Consider the following 19,650-nt stretch of genomic DNA (forward strand, 5'->3'; position numbering starts at 1 on the left):
CTGGGACCCCCCAATGTCCCCCCAGTGTCCCCACAATGTCCCCCCAGAGTTCCCCGCAACCTCCCCCAACGACCCCAACAATGTCCCCCCAAGTGACCCTTGGGGACACCCGGTGACCTCCCCTCCCTGGAACCGCTCCTGAACCCCTGCTGTGTCCCCGCTGTGTCCCCGACTGTCCCCTCCCACCATCCCGCTGTCCCCAAGGCCCCCACGCCCTCCTCGGTGGCCCAGGACACGGAGCTCTTCTCTTTATTGCACACGCAGGGAGGGGACAGCCCTGTCCCCAGCGGTGCCACCCCTGTCATCCATCCAGCAGGGACAAGGACAGGGACACCCTGGGGGGGCTGGGGGTGTCCCCGGGGGTGTCCCCAGGTATCCCTGGGGGTGTCCATGGGGTGTCCCCGGGGTGTCCATGGGGTGTCCTGGGGTGTCCCCAAGTATCCCTGGTGGTGTCCATGGGGTGTCCCCGGGGTGTCCATGGGGGTGTCCATGGGGTGTCCATGGGGTGTCCTGGGGTGTCCCCAAGTATCCCTGGGGGTGTCCCCGGGGTGTCCATGGGGGTATCCCTGGCGGTGTCCATGGGGGTGTCCCTGCAGTGTCCTGGGGTGTCCCCAGGGTGTCCCCAGGGTGTCCCGGGGAGTGCCCAGGGTCACTTTTTGAGGAGCTGTGCCCGTGCCCGGGTGAGCCTGTCGGCCAGGGCGGTGTCGGTGCCGGGGCAGCACCGAGCCAGCACCAGGCTCATCTCGGCCTCGCTCCTGCGCTCCATGGCCGCCTCGGCCGCCTGCTCCAGGTCCCTGTGACACCAGCGAGGCGTCAGGGGACAGCACGGGGTGGGGACAGCACGGGGACACGGGGCACGCTCACTTCTCAACGCTGTCCCACCGCCCCGGCGGCTCCCGGCGTCCCCAAAGCCCCACACGGTGTCACCCCCAAATCCCCGCTGCTGCCACACAGGGAGTGCCACCGCGTGTTTCCACAGCCTGGTGTCCCCATGAGGGTCCCCTGGATGTCCCCCTGAGGGTCCCAAGGATGTCCCCCCCGAGGATCCCGTGGACTTCCCCCTCGGTGTCCCCAGGATGGCACCCTGAGGGTCCCCTGGATGTCCCCCCTGAGTATCCCTGGGATGTCCCCCTGAGGGTTCCCAGGATGTCTCCACAAGGATCCCCTGGATGTCCCCCCAAGGGTGCCCTGGATGTCTCCACAAGGATCCCCTGGATATCCCCCCCGAGCGTCCCCTCGATGTCCCCAAGAGGGTCCTATGGATGTCCTCCTGAGTGTTCCCTGGATGTCCCCTGAGGATCCCCTGGACGTCCCCCTGAAGGTCCCCTGGATATCCCTTCAAAGGGTCCCGTGGATGTACCCCCTGAGGGTCTCTGGATGTCCCCTGAGGGTCCCCAGGATGTCCCCCCAAGGGTCCCATGGATGTCCCCCGAGGGTCCCTGGGTGTCCCCTGGGGGTCCCATGGATGTCCCCTGAGGGTCCCTGGATGTCCCCCTGAGGGTCCCTGGATGTCCCCTGAGGGTCCCATGGATGTCCCCTGAGGGTCCCTGGATGTCCCCCGGATGTCCCTCCGAGGGTCCCCAGGATGTCCCCCGAGGGTCTCTGGATGTCCCCTGGGGGTCCCCAGGATGTTCCCCCAAGAACTGGGTGTCCCCTGAGGGTCTCTGGGGGTCCCTGGGATGTCCCCCTGGGGGTCCCTGGATGTCCCCCCAAGGGTCCCATGGATGTCCCCCGAGGATCCCTGGGTGTCCCCTGGGGGTTCCCTGGATGTCCCCTGAGGGTCCCTGGGTGTCCCCTGGGGGTCCCCGGGATGTCCCCCCGAGGGTCCCTGGGTGTCCCCTGAGGGTCCCTGGATGTCCCCTGGGGGTCCCATGGATGTCCCCCTGAGGGTCCCATGGATGTCCCTCCAAGGATCCCCTGGATGTCCCCAGGATGTCCCATGGCACCCTGAGGGTCCCCTGGATGTCCCCCCTGAGTATCCCTGGGATGTCCCCCTGAGGGTTCCCAGGATGTCTCCACAAGGATCCCCTGGATGTCCCCCCAAGGGTGCCCTGGATGTCCCCCTGAGGGTCCCCAGGATGTCCCTCCAAGGATCCCCAGGATGTACCCCCCGAGGGTCCCTGGGTGTCCCCTGGGGGTCCCCTGGATGTCCCCTGAGGGTCCCCAGGATGTCACCCTGAGGGTGCCCAGGATGTCCCCCTGAAGGTCCCTGGATGTCCCCTGGGGGTCCCATGGATGTCCCCCTGAGGGTCCCATGGATGTCCCTCCAAGGATCCCCTGGATGTCCCCAGGATGTCCCACCGAGGGTCCCATGGATGTCCCCGGGGGGTCCCCGGGATGTCCCCTGAGGGTCTCTGGATGTCCCCTGAGGGTCCCATGGATGTCCCTCCAAGGATCCCCTGGATGTCCCCAGGATGTCTGTCCGAGGGTCCCATGGATGTCCCCTGAGGGTCTCTGGATGTCCCCTGAGGGTCCCTGGATGTCCCCTGGGGGTCCCCTGGATGTCCCCCGAGGGTCCCTGCGTGTCCCCCGAGGGTCCCTGGGTGTCTGGATGTCCCTCCAAGGATCCCCAGGATGTACCCCCCGAGGGTCCCTGGGTGTCCCCTGGGGGTCCCCTGGATGTCCCCTGAGGGTCCCCAGGATGTCCCCTGAGGGTCCCCAGGATGTCCCCCCAAGGGTCCCATGGATGTCCCTTGGGGGTCCCTGGGTGTCCCCTGAGGGTCTCTGGGTGTCCCCTGAGGGTCTCTGGATGTCCCCCGAGGGTCCCTGCGTGTCCCCCCGAGGGTCCCTGGGTGTCCCCCGAGGGTCCCTGGGTGTCCCTGACGCACCCCACGAGGACGAAGGCCTTGACGCGCTGCTCGGGCGGCACGCGCGGCGCGTACTTCTTGGCCTCGTAGCGGTTGTGGTGCTTCACCGCCACCTCCACGAAGGGCTGCGGAGGGAGGAGGAGCAGGGAGAGGTGAGGAAGAGCAGGGAGAGGGGAGGAAGAGGGTGGGAGGGTCAGAGTGGGGAGAAAGGGGATGGGAGGGTGGGAGAGGAAAGAGTGTGGAAGACTTGGAATGGGGAGGAAGAGGATGGGAGGGTTGGAGAGGGAAGAAGATGGGAGGGCAGAAGGGAGGAAGAGGATGGGGGAGATGGAGAGGGGAAGAAAAGGATGGGAGATTTGAAGAAGGGAGGAAGAGGATGGGAGAGCTGGAGAGAGGAGGAGAAGGACGGTGGAGGTGGAAAGGGGAGGAAGAGGATGGGAATGCAAGGATGGAAGGACTGGAGAAGGAGGAAAAGGATGGGAGGAAAACAGTGGAAGGGCTGGAGAGGGGATGATGAGGGTGGGAGAGCAGGAATGGGAAGGCTGAAGAAGGAAGGAAGAATGGGAGAGATAGAGAAGGGAGGAAGAGGGTGGGAGGTCAGAGAGGGAAGGGTGTGAAAGAGCTGGAATGGGGAGGAAGAGGATGGGAGGGTTGGAGAGAGGAGGAAAAGCGTGGTGGAGGTGGAAAGGGGAGGAGGAGAGGGAGAGGATAGGAGGGTTGGAGAGGGAAGAAGGTGGGGGTGAAGAAGGGAGGAAGAGGATGGGGAGATGGAGAAGGAAGCAAAACGGTGGAAGAGCAGGAATGGGAAAGGAATGGGAGAGATGGAGAAGGGAGGAAGAGGATGGGAGAGCTCAAGAGGGGTAGAAGGGGATGGGAGAACTGGAATGGGGAGGAAGATGATGGGAAGGAAACGATGGGACCTCTGGAGAAGGAGGATGAGGATGGGAGGGTTGGAGAGGGGAAGAAAAGGGTGGGAAGGGCAGGGAGGGGAGGAAGAGGACGGGAGGGCAGGAAGCAAAACGGTGGAAGAGCAGGAATGGGAAAGGAATGGGAGAGATGGAGAAGGGAGGAAGAGGATGGGAGAGCTCAACAGGGGTAGAAGGGGATGGGAGAACTGGAATGGGGAGGAAGATGATGGGAAGGAAAGGATGGGACCTCTGGAGAAGGAGGAAGAGGATGGGAGGGTTGGAGAGGGGAAGAAAAGGGTGGGAAGGGCAGGGAGGGGAGGAAGAGGACGGGAGGGCAGGGAGGGGAGGAAGATGCTGGGAGGGCACTTGGGGGGTGACCGACGCAGCCCAAGCTCTCACCAGGTACCCAATGGGCGACTTCTTGCTCTTGGAGAACTTCTCCATCTCCTCCCAGTCCCCGCGGGTAGCCAGGGCGTTGATCTTCAGCCACCAGTACCTGGGGACAGGGGCACGGGGGGGGGTCAGGGCTGTCCCTGGAGCCCCCCCGGCCCCCCCAGAGCCCGTGCCCACCTCTTGTCAGGGATCCTGAAGTCCCGGTAGAGCTGCTCGGCGCGCTTGTGGTGCCCGTCCAGGATGAGGGTGGCCACGGTGTCGTGCAGGGACAGGTCCAGGTAGGGCTTGTCCAGCTCCTCCTGCAGGTGCCGCTGCAGCCGCAGCAGCTTGATCTGCTCCTCCGTGGCCTGGGACACGGGGACAGCTGCGGGGTCCCTGGCCCAGCCCCCATGTCCCCTGTCCCAGCCTCAGTGTCCCCAGCCCAGCCTCCATGTCCCCTGTCCCAGCCCTGAGGTCCCTGGCCCAGCCCTGAGGTCCCTGTCCCAGCCTCAATGTCCCCAGCCCAGCCTCCATGTCCCCTGTCCCAGCCCCGAGGTCCCTGTCCCAGCCTCAATGTCCCCAGCCCAGCCTCAAGGTCCCTGTCCCAATCTTGGGCTCCCTGTCACAGTTCCAGGGTCTCCATCCCAGCTTTGGGGTTTCTGTACAAGCCCTGAGGTCCCTGATACAGCCTTGGTGTCCCCAGCCCAGCCTCAGGGTCCCTGTTCCAGCCTCAGTGTCCCTGTCCCAGTCCCAGAGTTCCTGGCCCAGCCTTGGTGTCCCTGGCCCAGCCATGGAGTCTGTCCCAGCCTCAGTGTCCCCAGCCTAGCCCCAGGGTCCCTATCCCAACCTGAGGTCCCTTTCCCAGCCCTGTCCCATCCTTGAAGTCCCTTTTCCAGCCCTGGAGTGGCTGTCCCAGCCCACAGTTCCCATCCCAAACCTGAGGTCCCCAATCAAGCCTTGGTGTCCCTGTCCCAGACTCAGTGTCCCCATCCCACCACCAGGGTCCCCCATCCCAACCTGAGGCCCCTTTCCCAGCCCTGTCCCACCCTTTTCCAGCTCTGTCACAGCCTTGGAGTGGCTGTCCCAGCCCACAGTCCCCATCCCAACCCTGAGGTCCCCATTTAAGCCTTGGAGTCCCTGTCCCAGCCCCAGTGTGCCAATTCCATCCTTGGTGTCCCTGTCTCAGCCTCAAGGTCCCCAGCCCCAGGGTCACTGTCACAGTTCTAGGGTCTCCATTCAAGCTTTGGGGTCCCCAGCCCTGTCCCAGCCTTGTCACCCTTTGACTTTGTCCCTGGTGTCCCCCTTGTCCCTGGTGTCCCCTGGGCACTCTCACCTTGGCAGCGAAGTCGTTCTTGGCCTTGTAGAACTCGTCCAGGGCGTTCTGCAGGGCGGCCACGCGGCCCTCGATCCGCTGGGAATGGCACGGGGATGGCACGGGGATGGCACGGGGACAGGGACATGGCACGGACATGGGGACATGGCACAGACATGGGGACATGGCAGGGATGGGGGGACATGGCACAGAGACGTGGCACAGACATGGCACAGGGACATGGCACAGGGACAGAGCACAGACACGTCATTCCCTGGGTGGGATCCCTGGACAGATCCTGATCCCCTGGGCAGGATCCCAAACCTGGCACACGTGGCATGGGACGGGCATGGCCCCTCCAGCCCCGGGGTGCAAACTGGCAAGTCCCCATTCCCACACCCAGAGCCCCATTCCCACATCCCGACCCCTGCCATTTCCCCCATCCCAAATCCCACAATTCCCAGATCCATCCCAAATCCCACAACCCACTCCATCCCAAATCCCTCAATTCCCCCCATCCCAAATCCCACAATTCCCAGATCCATCCCAAATCCCACAACCCACTCCATCCCAAATCCCTCAATTCCCTCCATCCCAAATCCTGTAATTCCCAGATCCACCCCAAATCCCACAACCCACTCCATCCCAAATCCCTCAATTCCCTCCATCCCAAATCCCACAATTCCCAGATCCATCCCAAATCCCACAACCCACTCCATCCCAAATCATTGCTAAACTGTGTCCTGTAGCAGCCCCCCAGCACATGCAGGTTGCCCAGCTCATGGTAACCCCCCAAGCACCCCCAAAACCCCACATTCCCACATCCAGACCCCCATTCCCCCATCCCAAATCCCACAATTCCCCTCTCAAATCCCAAATCCCCAATCCCAACGCTGACCTTCTGGCAGTAGCCCCCCAGCACGTGCAGGTTGCCCAGCTCCTGGTGGTTGTCGTCCTGGTTGTACAAATCCTTCAGCGTCTCCCGCTCCTGGTGCCGGCAGAACTGCGGGGACGGGAGTTTGGGGTCACCTTTGGGGTCAAGGGGCCTGGATGGGGGCATCGGGGACACCTTTGGGGTCAAGGGGACACCTTGGGGTCAAGGGACATCTTTGGGGTCAAGGGGTTTTGGGAAAGTCTCTGCTCCAAAGCTCCTCAAGGTTTTATGGGGGTGCTCAGGGGGTTTATGGAGGGTTCAAGGGGTTTTTGGGGGGTTGGGGGGATTTTGGGGGGGTTTCAGGGAGTTTTTGGGGTGGTTCAAGGGGTTTTTTGGGGTGCTCAGGGGGTTTTGGGGCGCTCACCTGGCGGTACAGGCTCAGGGCCACGGGCTGGTTCTGCAGGGTCATGAAGAAGGAGCCGCGGTTGAGCTCGTTCTTGAGGTGCAGCACAACCGTGTACACTGTGGGGACAGGGGACACGGGGGATGGGGACAAGGGGGACAGGGGGTTGGGGACAGAAGGGTTTTGTGTGGGGATTTTTCCTGCACCTTCCAATCCCCTCTGTGCCCCCCGATCCTCCACGTGCTCCCCAAGGCCACAAAACGCTCCCCAAAGGCTCTCCCAGACCCCAAAACATTCCCAAGGGTCTCCCCAAAGACCCCAAAATGGTCCCAAAGGATTCATCCAGACACCAAAACATTCCCAAGGTGCTCTCCCAGACCCCAAAATATTCCCAAGAGGTTCCTCCAGATCCCCAAATGTTCCCAAGGGACTCCCCAAATACTCCACAATGGTCCCAGGGGATTCATCCAGACCCAAAAATGTTGCCAAGGTGCTCTCCCAGACCCCAAAATGTTCCCAAGGGACTCCCCAAAGACCCCAAGATGTTGCCAAGGTGCTCTCCCAGACCCCACAATGTTCCTAAAGGGCTCTCCCAGACCCCACAATATTCCTAAAGGGCTCTCCCAGACCCCATAATGTTCCTAAAGGGCTCTCCCAGACCCCAAAATGGTCCCAAGGGACTCTCCAGATCCCCCAAAATGGTCCCATGGGACTCATCCTGACCTCAGAATGTTCCCAGGAGGCTCCCCCTGATCCCAAAACACTCCCAAGGGGCTCCCCCAGACCCTATTACTTTCCCAAGGGGCTCCCCAAAACGGTCCCAAGAGGCTGTCCCAGACCCCAACACACCCCCAAAAGGCTCCCCAGACCCCAACTCCCCCCCCAGGGCTCCCCGTGTCCCTCACCCAGGTCGGTGTCCCCGCTCTCGATGGCTTTGCCCAGGGCCAGTTTGCTCCGTTTCATCTTCAGCAGCAGCGGCACCTGCTCCCCGCTCCGGGGCTCGTACTCCAGCAGCTGGGCAGGGCACAGCGGCGTCACCTGGGGGTGGCAGTGCCAGCCCGTGTCCCCTCCCCGGGCCACCAGCCCACCTTGATGGCCAGCTCGGCGCGGCCGCAGTCGTAGGCGCGCGTGGCGATGTCCGAGTAGGAGATGCCCGCCGTGTCCCCAAGCTTCTGGTTGATGGCCTGGGCCACCTCCTCGTCCGACTTGTCCTTCTGCTGCACCTGTGGGGACACCGAGGAGCGTCCCCAGGTGTCCCCAAGGCGGGGTTTGGGGGTGTCCCCGGGGTGTCCCCTCACCTTGTAGCAGGCCCAGTGTGCCAGGATGCGGCTGACGCCCTGCATCTCCGGCAGGCGCAGGAACTCGCAGATGCGGATGGCCAGCGGGTACAGGCGGCGCAGGACCAGCCTGGGGACACAGGGACATCAGGGGGACAGGGGACACCAGGGGGGACAGGGGACACTGAGGAGTCAGGGGGATATGGCGGGGAAAGGGGACACAGGGAGACAGGGGACAACGGGGGGAACAGGTGACACCAGGAGGAGTCAGGGGAATGAGGGTCAAGAGGACACATTGGGGGTCAGGGGGATACAGGGGAACAGGGGACCCCAGGGGGACAGGGACACCAGGAGAGTCAGAGGAGTCAGGGAGACACATGAGGGGTCAAGGGGACACATTAGGGGCCAGGGGACACATGGAGGGGACAGCAGGACACATGAGGGGTCAAGGGGACATGTTTGGGGATCAGGGGACATGGAGGGGTCAGGGGACATGGGAGGATCAGGGGACATGGGGGGATCAGGGGACATGGAGGGGACAGGGGACACCAGGGGTGTCAGGGGACATGGAGGGGTCAGGGGGACATGAGGGGTCAGGGGACACCAGGAGGGTCAGGGGGACACACAGGGGGGATGGGGAATGTGGGATGGGGAATGTGGGATTGGGAATGAGGGATGGGGAATGTGGGATGGGGAATGAGGGATGGGGAATGTGGGATGGGGGATTTGGGATGAGGATTGAGAGATGGGGGATTTGGGATGAGGATTGAGAGATGGGGGATTTGGGATGAAGATTGGGAGATGGGGAATTTGGGATGAGGAATGTGGGATGGACGGGATTTATAGGGATCCACAAGTGCTTGGAGCTGCTCAGCGCCGGGATATGGAAATGGGATGGGAACTGTGGGATGGAGAAGGTGGGATGAGGAATTTGGGATAGGGATTGAAAGATGGGAACCTTGGAATGGCGAATGTGGGATGGGGATTTTGGGATAGGCAGTACAGGATGAGGATATTAGGATGAACACTGTGGCACAGAGAATTTGGGATGGGAGCCACGGGAAAGGCTCGGGATGCTCCCGGGGCTCTCACCTGTCCAGCAGCACCTCGATGGTGAGCTGCTTGTATCTGTAGGGACAGTCAAGGCACATTTGGGATCACAGGAGCCCCAGGAAGGCCCTGACCCCACTGCAGGCAGGAGGATACTGCGTGAAGGTGAGCGGGATCCCAATCTGGTAGTCCCGGATGGCGTTGAGGACGCGCAGGTCCTGGCACATGCGCACGAACCCCTCCGGGGGGAACTTATCCAGGAAACACTTCCCAAAGGAAGCTGCCTGTGGGGATCAGGGGGGGAAAATCAGGGAAAATCCTTCAGCTTCATGCTCCCTCCTCCTGCTGCTGGCTCACCCTCAGCAGGGATTTCTGGGTGTCGGGCTCGTGCTCGTAGCCCGCGGCCTCGATGCACTGGCCCACGGCCTCGGGGAGCAGCTGCTGCTCCCGGATCTCCCGCAGGTACTCGTCGGCTTTCTGGCTCTCCTTCTGCAGGAAAAGGGGAATGGGAACCCCTGGCACACAGATCCCTTGGGATCCCAGCCCGGGGGGGCTCTCTGGGAAGGGGATGTACCTCGTACTCCTTCTGCGCCTCCAGCAGCAGAGCGCCCGGAGCCATGGAGGCGATGCGGAAAATCTCCTGGCTGGCCTCTGCAGGGATGGGGACAAAACGGGGATGAGGGGCTGCTCCAGCCCAGGATCCCACTGCCAGGAGCTGGCAGCACCCGACAGCACCAGGATTGTGGAATGGGCTGGGTGGGAAGGGACCTTAAATCCCATCCCACTCCCACCCCATCCATGACACCTCCCATTATCCCAGGTGGATCCAACCCCAGTGCCCAACCTGGCCTTGGGCACTGCCAGGGATCCAGGGGCAGCCACAGCTGCTCTGGGAATTCCAGCCCAGGCCCTGCCCACCCTCCCAGCCAGGAATTCCTTGCCAAGATCCCAGCCCAACCTGCCCTTTGCCAGTGGGAGCCATTCCCTGTGTGCTGTCCCTGCAGGCCTTGTCCCCAGTCCCTCTGCAGCTCTCCTGGAGCCGCTCCAGGGACTCTGAGCATTCCCTGGATTTTTCCCTTCTCCAGGGGAACATTCCCAGCTCTCCCAGCCTGGCTCCAGAATCCCAGACTGGTTTGGGTGGCAAGGGACCTTAAATCCCGTCCAGCCCCACCAGGGACACCTCCCACCATCCCAGGGTGCTCCAAGCCCCAGTGTCCAACCTGCCCTGGGACCCTCCCAGGGATGGAGCATCCACAGCTCCTCTGGGAACTCCTGTGCCAGGTTCCCACATCCCAGGGCCCAGGAGGGCAGGGAACTCACCTGGGATCTCGTGCAGGAACTCGTGGGAGCTGCGGGACAGGATCCGGACCCCGTCCAGCTCGGGCACCAGGTAGGAATCCTCATCCAGGACAAAGCTGGGCTGTGCTAAGGGCTGGCCACGGACACGGCTCCGGGGGCAACCCCCGGCACTGCCGGGACAGCGCGGAGTGACGGGAACCCCACGGGATGGGGCAGGACCTGGGAGCATCCCCTGGGACAGGGGAATCACCTGGGAGCATCTCATGGGATGGGGGAGGACCTGGGAACATCCCATGGAATGGGGAAGGACGTGGGAACATCCCATGGGATGGGAGTAGGAGCTGGGATCATTCCACGGGATGGGGAAGGACTTGGGAGCATCCCATGGGATGGCAAAAGGACTGGGGAGCATCTCATGGAATGGGAGAAGGAGCTGAGAACATCCCATGGGGTGAGAAAGGAGCTGGGAGCATCCCATGGGACAGGGGAATGAACTGGGAGCATCCCATGGGATGGGGAAATGACTTGGGAACATCCCAGGGAACATAAAACGATCTGGAAGTCAGAGTGGGATTGGGAACATGCCACGGGACAGGGAAAGGACTTGGGAACATCCCACGGGAGAGAAAAGGAGCTGTGAGCACCCCCTGGCACAAGGGAACACCCCTGGTGACAGAGCACCACGGGGACCCGCAGGGGCAGCAGTGTGGGTGCCAGAGGAGGTGGCAGCAGCCCGTGGATGTCCCCTGTCCCCAAAGGATACCGGATGCACTCCGAGGAGTTGCCCACCACCATCAGCTGCCGCTCCCAGGCCAGCACCACGGCTCGCTGCCGGCTGCGGGGCCGCGTGCACCTGCGGGACCCCGACCCCTCAAACCCAGCCCTGGGGACCCCAAAGGCAGAGCAGGGACACCTGAGGGTCCCACAGAGCCGGCGGGGCGGGCGGGCACTGCCAGGGACAGGGACAGGGGCAGGGACAGGGGGACAGGGACAGGGATGAGACAGGGACAGGGACATGGGGACAGGGACATGGGGACAGGGACAGGGACAGGGACATGGGGACAGGGACAGGGACAGGGACAGGGACAGGGACATGGGGACAGGGACAGGGACATGGGCACAGGGACAGGGACAGGGGGCTCACCAAACCATCTGCTTGGGCGGGGATCGGATGCCGGTGTTGAACTCACAGAATTTCTCCTGTGGGAGAGGAGAGGGGTCAGGGACACAGCTGGGAAGGAATTGGGAATGGGAATGGGAATGGGGGAATGGGAATGGGGGAATGGGAATGGGGGAATGGGAATGGGGGAATGGGAATGTGGGGGTATGGGAATGGGGGAATGGGGGTGTGGGAATGGGGGAATGGGAATGGGGGAATGGGAATGTGGGTGAATGGGAATGGGGGAATGGGGGAATGGGAATGGGGGAAATGGGAATGTGGGTGGGTGCTGGGCCACCAGAGGGTCCCACAGGAGCTTCCAGCTCTGGGAGCAAGCAGGGCTCCAAGCAGGACAGGGAAAACATTCCTGCAGCTCCTGGTGAAAGGATGAGGGAAAGGCTGGAAGGTGGCAGGAAAAGGGCTGGATTTAGGATTTGGGATTTTAGTATCATCAATGGCAGGCAAAGACTTTTATTGTAATTATCATCAATGGCATGCAAATGCTTTTTTCTTCTTATTATTATTATTACTGGCAGGAAAAGTGTTATTGTTATTGTTATTGTTGTTATTTATTGTTATTGTTTTGTCATCAGTTATTCCTGTGGCGCGGGGCTCACCCGGAGCGAGGCCGCTCCCATCCAGACGGTGCCGCAGTCGCAGAGCAGCGCCAGGTGCCGCTGGGTGAAGGACACGGCCACGCGCAGGAACGGCCCCGCCGAGGGGCTCAGCCCGGGGGGCGTCTGGGGACACGGTCACCAGGGACACAGCGGGGGCTCAGGGACCCCGGAGTGACAGGGTCAGGACAGGGGGGGACCCCAGAGTGACAGGGTCAGGACAGGGGGGTCACCAGGGGACACAGCGGGGGCTCAGGGACCCCAGAGTGACAGGGTCAGGACAGGGGGGGACCCCAGAGTGACAGGGTCAGGACAGGGGGGGACCCCAGAGTGACAGGGTCAGGACAGGGGGGTCACCAGGGGACACAGCGGGGGCTCAGGGACCCCAGAGTGACAGGGTCAGGACAGGGGGGTCACCAGGGGACACAGCGGGGGCTCAGGGACCCCAGAGTGACAGGGTCAGGACAGGGGGGTCACCAGGGGACACAGCGGGGGCTCAGGGACCCCAGAGTGACAGGGTCAGGACAGGGGGGTCACCAGTGGGGACCTCGGAGGCATCTGGGATGGGAGAGGATCTGGGAGCATCCCATGGGACAGGGGAAGGATCTGGGAACATCCTATGGGATCAAAGGATGGATCTGGGAGCATCCCATGGACAAGGAAAGGATCTGAGAGCATCCTCTGGAACAGGAAAAGGATCTGGGATCATCCTATGGGATGGGAGAGGATCTGGGAGCATCCCATGGGATAGGGGAAGGATCTGGGAATATCCTATGGGGTGGGAAAAGGACTTGGCAATATCCTACGGGGAATATCACACGGGACAGAAAAAGGACCTGGGAGTATCCTATGGGATAGGAAAGGAAGTGGGAGCAACCTGTGGGATGGGAAAGGATCTGGGAGCATCCCCTGGGACAGGGAATAGACCTGGGAACATATCATGGAACAGGGAAAGGACCTGGGAACATCCTATGGGACAGGAGGGACAGGAGAAGGACTTGGGACTATCCCATGGGACAGGAAAATGACCTGGGAGCATCCCAGGGGACAGGAGGGATGAGAGAAGGACCTGGGAGCATCCCATTGGACAGGGGAGGGAGCTGGGAATATCCCATGGGGTGGGAAAAGGACCTGGGAGCATCTCAGGGGACAGGGGAAGGAGCCAGGAACACCCCAAGGGACAGCGGGGACAGCGGGGGACAGTGCAGCCCTGTCCCAAATTCCCAAAGTGCCTCACCAGCACGGAGCAGGAGGTGTTGTCCAGCAGGAAGAGCTCCTGTCCCATGGCCAGCAGCACCATGGTCACCCTGTCCTGGGCCAGCACGGTCCAGCACGGCGGGGGCTTCTGCAGCCCTGCGGGGACAGCGTGACACCCCGGGGACACGGGCAGACAGGGACAGCGGGGACAGAAAAGGGACAGGGGGGACAAGGGGACAGAGGGCACTGAGGGATGGTGGGACAAGCAGGGGACACACGGAAAAAAATTGGGGAAAGAGGCAGACAGAGACGGACAGAGGGGGACAGGAGGGACAGCGGGGACTGGGGACAGAGGGACAGAGAAACAAGGACAAGGGGATGGGTGGGAGGACAGAGGGACAGAGGGGGACAGAGGGGGACATGGGGACACCCACCAGGGACCTCGGGCAGGCGGCGCAGCTTGAGGTCCTCGATGTTGGTGGCCAGGGAGAAGCGCAGCGCTCCCGTCAGGATGGCCACGCCCGTCCCGAACTCCGTGTGGAAAACCTGCGCCTCCAGCACGTGGTTCTGCAGCACCTCCTGCAGGGCAGGAGGGGAGGGGACACTGGGGACACCGGGGACACCGGGGACACGCAGGGCTCGGCTGATGCAGGCAGTGAACGTGCTGCCCTCCGGGATGGATCCCAGCTCTTTTCCCCAGGGATGGGACAGCCCCTGGCTCCCCGTGGTGCCCCAAGGAGTCGGTTCTGCATCCCCCAAACTCCACCCAGGGCATCTCACAAGGGGTAGAATGAGGGGGAAATGGAGAAGATGAGACTGGGGTGGGATTTTGGGAAGGAATTCCTGGCTTGGGGGTGAGGAGGGGCTGGGATGGAATTCCCAGAGAAGCTGTGGCTGCTCCTGGATCCCTGGAAGTGTCCAAGGCCAGGCTGGACAGGATTGGAGCCACCTGGGATGGTGGAAAGTGTCTCTGCCCAGGGCAGGGGTGGAATGGGATGGGCTGTGAGGTCCCTTCCCACTTGCCCCACCCCAAATCCATCCCAAATCCCATCCCAAATCCATCCCAAATCCCGTTCCCTCACGTTTCCCATGCTGAAGTGCCGCTTGAACTCGCAGAAGAGGTTGTAGACCAGGACAGTCCCATCCTCCTGGATGCACAGCAGGTCCTCCCCCGCTGTCCAGCCCAGGTGCACCAGGTGGCCGCTCTTCCACTGGGAATGGCACGGGAAGGGTCAGCCCCGAGCCAGGGATGGCTCTCCAGGGACACACCTGGGGTGGCTGAGGTCTGACAGCTCGTCCAGAGCTTGCACACCTCACCCAGAGGTCCAACACCTCAGGTGGAGGTCCAACACCTCATCCAAAAGGCCAAAACCTCATCCAGAGAACTGCCACCCCATCAGAGGTCTGCCACCTCATCCGAAAGTCCAACATCTCATCCGCAGGGCTGACACCACACCTCATCCAGAGGTCCAACACTGACACTTCACCTGGAGGTCCAATGCCTTATCCAGAGGTCCAACACCCCACCCGGAGGTCCAACACCCCGCCTGTCCCGGCCCTGCAGGTCCCTGCAGTCCTGGCACTGCTCCTCCACTGTCCCATGTCCCCCTCAGCCCCAGGCAGGGGGGAAGGAGGATGTTCCCGTGGCTCCAGTCCTCATCCCACCCTCCTGTCCCATCCCTGGGCAGTAGGGAAAGAATTCTCCAAACCCCATTCCACCTTCTTCCATCCCTCATCAGCAGGGAGAGGATTCTCCTGCTCCAAACCCCAATCCATGCTCTTCTCCCAGATCCAGATAGGACGAAGGGAGGACTCTCCTCCTGCCCAATCCTGCTGCTCCAAACCCATCCCATCCTCTTCTCCCATGCCTCATCAGCAGGGAAAGGATTCTCCTGTTCCAACCCCACCCCATCCTCCTCTTCCATCCCAGGGCAGCTCCCTCTCCCTGTCCCCAAACCCGGGCTCTCCGTCCCCCCGGCTCACCGGGACACTGGCCAGGAGCAGCCCTGAGGCCGAGTAGATCTCCAGGAGAGGGCGGGAGCTGGGGGTCTTGTCCCGCCGGGAATTCCTCAGCAGAGCTGGGACAAGGAGGGGACAGTCCCTGAGCCATTGGTGGCCCGGCCCCAGCACGGGGAGGGGGGCTCGGGGGGCTGCACCCACCTATGGGACCCCCGTACGGGGCAGCTGCCACCACACAGTCACGCAGGTCCTCCCGCAGCCCCCATTCCATGGAGTAGAGCTCCAGCTTCCTGGGACGATGGATGATGGATGGATGGACGGACATGCAGCAGGCACAATGATGGGAGAGACATGGACGGTGCCCACTCCCAAACTGTTCCTGGGACACCCCCAGGAGCCCCAAGATCCACAGACACCCCGGGAACCCCCAGAGACCCCCAGGGATCCCCCAGACCAGCCTGGGGAGCCGGGGCCACCTTGGGCCCCCCCAGCCCCCCACAGGAGCCTCCTCCCAGCCAGCCCCAAGACCACCCTGACACCTCAATGACCCCTGGGACCCCTCAACCATCCCGGGACCCCCTTCCCAGCCAGCCCCACGATCCATGGGCACAACGAGTCCCCTCCAAGAAAGGGGACCCCACAGACACCCCTGGGACCCCACAGACACCCCTGGGACCCCTCAACCATCCCGGGACCCCCTTCCCAGCCAGCCCCAGGACTGTGACCACCCAGGGCCCCCCTCACCCTCCCGGGACCCCCGTCCCCGTCAGCCCCATGGCTACCCCAGAACGGCAAAACAGCCCCAGAACCCCACCCCGGCCATCTCCGGGACCCCCTTTCCAGCCCTGCCATCCCCATTCCATCCCTGTCACCCCCCCCGAGCACCCCCGGCACCCCGGAGCCCCCCGAGCACCCCCGGGACCCCCGCGCAGCCCCGGGATCTCCGAGCACGCTCAGGCCGGTGCCGCCGCCGCTGCCCCTCACCGGTAGAAGGTCTCCTCGCCCAGCGGGTTCCAGTTGGCCGTGTAACAATCCATGGCGCGGCCGGGACGGGGGAACCGGGATGGGCCGAGGGGAACCGGGACCGGGACCCGGCAGCCCCGGAGCTTCCCTCAGCGCGCCACGCCCCGCACGTCGCGCCGTGACGCAGAGCTGGGCGCCGCCATCTTGGGTGAGGGCACGGGCAGGTGAATGGGGAACCGCCGCCATCTTGGGTGAGGGCGGGGAGAAAGGGGGAACTGCCGCCATCTTGGGCGAGGGCAGCGAGAAAGGGGAACCGCCGCCATCTTGGGTGAGGGCACAGGCCTTGTCCCCCAGAAGTGTCGCCTGTCCCCAAAGACTTCCCCTCTCCCCCAAAATCTCCGTTGTCCCCCATAGTGTTCCCAGTTCCCCAAGAGGCCTCTTATCCCCGAAGGTGTCGCCCAAGATGTCCCCTGTTCCACCCAGGTGTCCCTCAAGGTATCCCTTCTCCCTCAGAGCGTTCGCTGTGCCCCAGGCTGTCCCTTACCCCCAGGGGATGTCCCCGTGCCCCAAGATGTCCCTTGTCACACACACCGTTCCCACAGGTCTCTCTTTATTTCCCGCTGCTGGAAATCCAGGAAGGGCCACGGAGGTGCCCCCTGTGCCGGGGTGGGGATCGGGGGTGCCACGGCGGTGCTTCAGTGCCAGGGTTGGAGTGCTGCGGTGGATCCCGGAGCCGGGGCGCCAAGGCGGCGAGTGCCACACGTCCCGGCGTCACGGTGCCAAGGCAGCGCCAGGCTGGGGTGCCGCGGCGGTGCTTCGTGTCCTGGGATCGCGGTGCTGTGCCGGTGCTGCAGTGCCAGGATTGGGGTCGGAGTGACGGGGTGGCGTCCCGGGGCCGGGTTTGGGGTGCCATAGCGGTGCCAGGGTTCACGGGCAGCGGCGGTGCCAGGGTTCGGGCGCCACGGCAGCGCCTCACGTCCCGGGCTCGCGGCGCCGCGGCTGGAGCCGGCGCGCCACGCCGGACCCTCCACGCCGGGACCGCGCCGCCCGGGCCCCCCTACTTATTGCCATCGCCCAAGTCACAGCGGTAGTGAAACATCTGGAAGTTCAGCAAGGTGCCCAGCAGCGAGGGGTACGAGGTGCCCACCTTGCGGAACCCCTGCCCCTCGTAGAGCCGCTGCGCCGCCACCTGCACCACGGAGGTGCTGAGCACCACGGCGCCGTAGCCGCGGGCGCGGGCGAACGCCAGCACCTCCCGGCACAGCGCCCGCGCCAACCCGCGGCCCCGGTGCTCCCGGCTCACCGACAGCCTCTTGAGCTCCAGCTCGCCTCGGCCCGCGGGCACCGCCGCCACGATGCCCGCCACGGCGCCGCCCTCCTCGGCCACCCAGAAGCGGCACTCGGGCGGGCGCAGGTACGTGCCGGGCACGTCGCACAGGTCGGTGCCCAGCGCCTCGCGCACGTAGTCGGTGCCGAGCGAGCGCACCATCACCCAGAGCAGCACCAGCGCCAGCGCCACCGCGCCCAGCCCCAGCACCCAGGAGCCCGCGGCCGCCCTCGCCGCCACGAAGACGGCCAGCAGCGCCAGGCGCACCCGCGCCGCCCGCAGAACGTGCCGGAAGCTGGCCGGAACGTGCTCCAGGATGCCGCGGGCGAACAGCGCCCGCACGGCCTCGTAGTCGTGGTCCTGGTACTGCCGGATGCGGAACGACGCCATGGGGGCACCTGGGGGGTGGCACGGAGAGGGGTTAGGGTGGTGCCATGGCAGGGGTGGGCTGGGGGAAATGGATGATGGGGGGTACGGAGGGGACAGGGATGGCCAGGGTGTCCTGAGGCCCATCCCTGGGGTGGCACAAGGGGGTCAGGGCAGTGCCGGAAATGGTTGATGGGGGGTACGGGGGGGACGGGGACGGCCAGGGTGTCCTGAGACCCATCTCTGGGATGGCACAAGGGGTCAGGGCAGTGCCATGGATGGGGACCCCCAGACCCATCCCTGGGGTGGCACAAGGGGTCAGGGCAGTGCTCACGCTCACAAGGACCCCCAGGGTGCCCCCAAACCCATCCCTAGGGTGGCACAAAGGGTCAGGGCAGTGCCATGGATTGGGACCCCCAGACCCATCCCTGGGGTGGCACAAGGGGTCAGGGCAGTGCCATGGATGGGGACCCCCAGACCCCACCTTTGGGAGGGCACAGGGGGCTCAGGGCAGTGCCCGCCCTCACACGGACCCCCAGGGTGCCCCCACACCCATCCCTGGGGTGGCACAAGGCAGTGCCATGGATTGGGACCCCCAGACCCCATCTTTGGGAGGGCACAGGGCGGTCAGGGCAGTGCCCACGCTCACAAGGACCCCAAGGGTGACCCCAGACCCATCCCTGGGGTGGCACAAGGAGTCAGGGCAGTGCCCACGCTCATAAGGACCCCCAGGGTGCCCCCAAACCCATCCCTGGGGTGGCACAAGGGGGTCAGGGCAGTGCCATGGATGGAAACCCCCAGACCCATCCCTGGGGTGGCACAAGGGGGTCAGGGCAGTGCCATGGATGGAGATCCTCCACGATATCCCCAGAGCCCATCTCTGGGATGGCACAGGGGGCTCAGGGCAGTGCCCGCCCTCACACGGACCCCCAGGGTGCCCCCAGACCCATCCCTGGGGTGGCACAAGGGGTCAGGGCAGTGCCCACCTTCACCGGGACCCCCAGGGTGCCCCCAGACCCATCCCTGGGGTAGCACAAGGAGTCAGGGCAGTGCCCACGCTCATAAGGACCCCCAGGGTGCCCCCAAACCCATCCCTGGGGTGGCACAAGGGGTCAGGGCAGTGCCCACCTTCACCGGGACCCCCAGGGTGCCCCCAGACCCATCCCTGGAAGGGCACTGGGGCTCAGGGCAGTGCCAGCCCCAGGGTGCCCCCAGACCCATCCCTGGCACGGCACAAGGGGCTCAGGGCAGTGCCAGTGCTGCTCCCACCCGAGGGTCCCCCAAAAACAAGGGGAAAAAAGTTGGGGGGAGGGTCCCTTTTCCCCCTTGCTGAGCCCTCAGGTGTTCACCCCCCACCCCAGCTGGGCAGGGGCTTTACCTGGCACACCCGCGGTGGCAGCACGGGCACTGGGGAGAGGGAGGGACACAGGGGAAGAGCTGCAGGATCTGGGGGTGCCCCCCACCCTCTCCCCGGGACCCCGGCACTCACCGGGAGCCGCGGCACGAACCCGCCCCGGGCAAAGGTGGGCAGAGCGTGGGCACCGCGCTGTGCCCGTGACGGAGCGGGGCAAAGGGGCAAAGGGCCCGGGAGGGGCACGGGGACAGGAGGGACAGGAGGGGACAGGGGGGACAGGAGGGGACAGGAGGGGACAGGGGGGGGCACAGCCCCCCCCCCCGCGGGTTTGGGGGGACAGAGCCATGCCGAGCACGGCGAGGGGGTCCCCAAAATGCCCCAAACCCGGCGCTGCGGAGCTCCAGCTCGC

General features: G+C 64.1%; 2 protein-coding genes across 2 annotated transcripts in view; both read right to left on the minus strand.

The window, feature by feature from the left end:
• Positions 1–223: 223 nt before the first annotated feature.
• VPS16 (VPS16 core subunit of CORVET and HOPS complexes) lies at positions 224–16,376 on the minus strand. The gene is made up of 24 exons (XM_041402874.1): positions 16,216–16,376; positions 15,433–15,521; positions 15,256–15,350; positions 14,355–14,483; positions 13,707–13,851; positions 13,313–13,428; positions 12,079–12,201; positions 11,447–11,502; positions 11,066–11,155; positions 10,324–10,418; positions 9,578–9,654; positions 9,361–9,492; positions 9,160–9,287; positions 9,046–9,081; positions 7,975–8,083; positions 7,765–7,899; positions 7,582–7,690; positions 6,698–6,795; positions 6,298–6,402; positions 5,421–5,498; positions 4,286–4,455; positions 4,115–4,211; positions 2,829–2,932; positions 224–794 (listed from the first exon to the last, which is right to left on the minus strand). Exons 1-24 carry the CDS (start codon positions 16,266–16,268, stop codon positions 650–652), a joined length of 2,514 nt encoding a protein of 837 aa, XP_041258808.1. The 5' UTR covers positions 16,269–16,376; the 3' UTR covers positions 224–649.
• Positions 16,377–16,775: 399 nt separating this feature from the next.
• The window catches only part of NAT8 (N-acetyltransferase 8 (putative)), a 3,306-nt gene continuing 431 nt past the window's right edge, over positions 16,776–19,650 (minus strand). Inside the window, exon 2 of the mRNA XM_041402875.1 lies at positions 16,776–17,919. Within this exon, the coding sequence (XP_041258809.1) occupies positions 17,252–17,911 (660 nt within the window). The 5' untranslated portion in view covers positions 17,912–17,919 and the 3' untranslated portion in view covers positions 16,776–17,251. The remainder of the gene's footprint in view (positions 17,920–19,650) is intronic.

This window comes from Onychostruthus taczanowskii, unplaced genomic scaffold, assembly GCF_017590055.1.
Source record: "Onychostruthus taczanowskii isolate IOZ18803 unplaced genomic scaffold, ASM1759005v1 scaffold2, whole genome shotgun sequence".
Taxonomy (NCBI): Eukaryota; Metazoa; Chordata; class Aves; order Passeriformes; family Passeridae; genus Onychostruthus; species Onychostruthus taczanowskii.

What these genes read in the sequence shown, in the direction of transcription:
- VPS16 (XM_041402874.1), bottom strand. Translation starts at nt 16,268, where the DNA reads ATGGATTGTTACACGGCCAACTGGAACCCGCTGGGCGAGGAGACCTTC. An exon ending in GGCGAGGAGACCTTCTACCG is followed by an intron (nt 15,522 to 16,215) that starts GTGAGGGGCAGC and finishes CCATCGTCCCAG; the next exon opens with GAAGCTGGAGCTCTACTCCA. An exon ending in TGGGAGCGGCCTCGCTCCGG is followed by an intron (nt 11,503 to 12,078) that starts GTGAGCCCCGCG and finishes CCTCTCCCACAG; the next exon opens with GAGAAATTCTGTGAGTTCAA.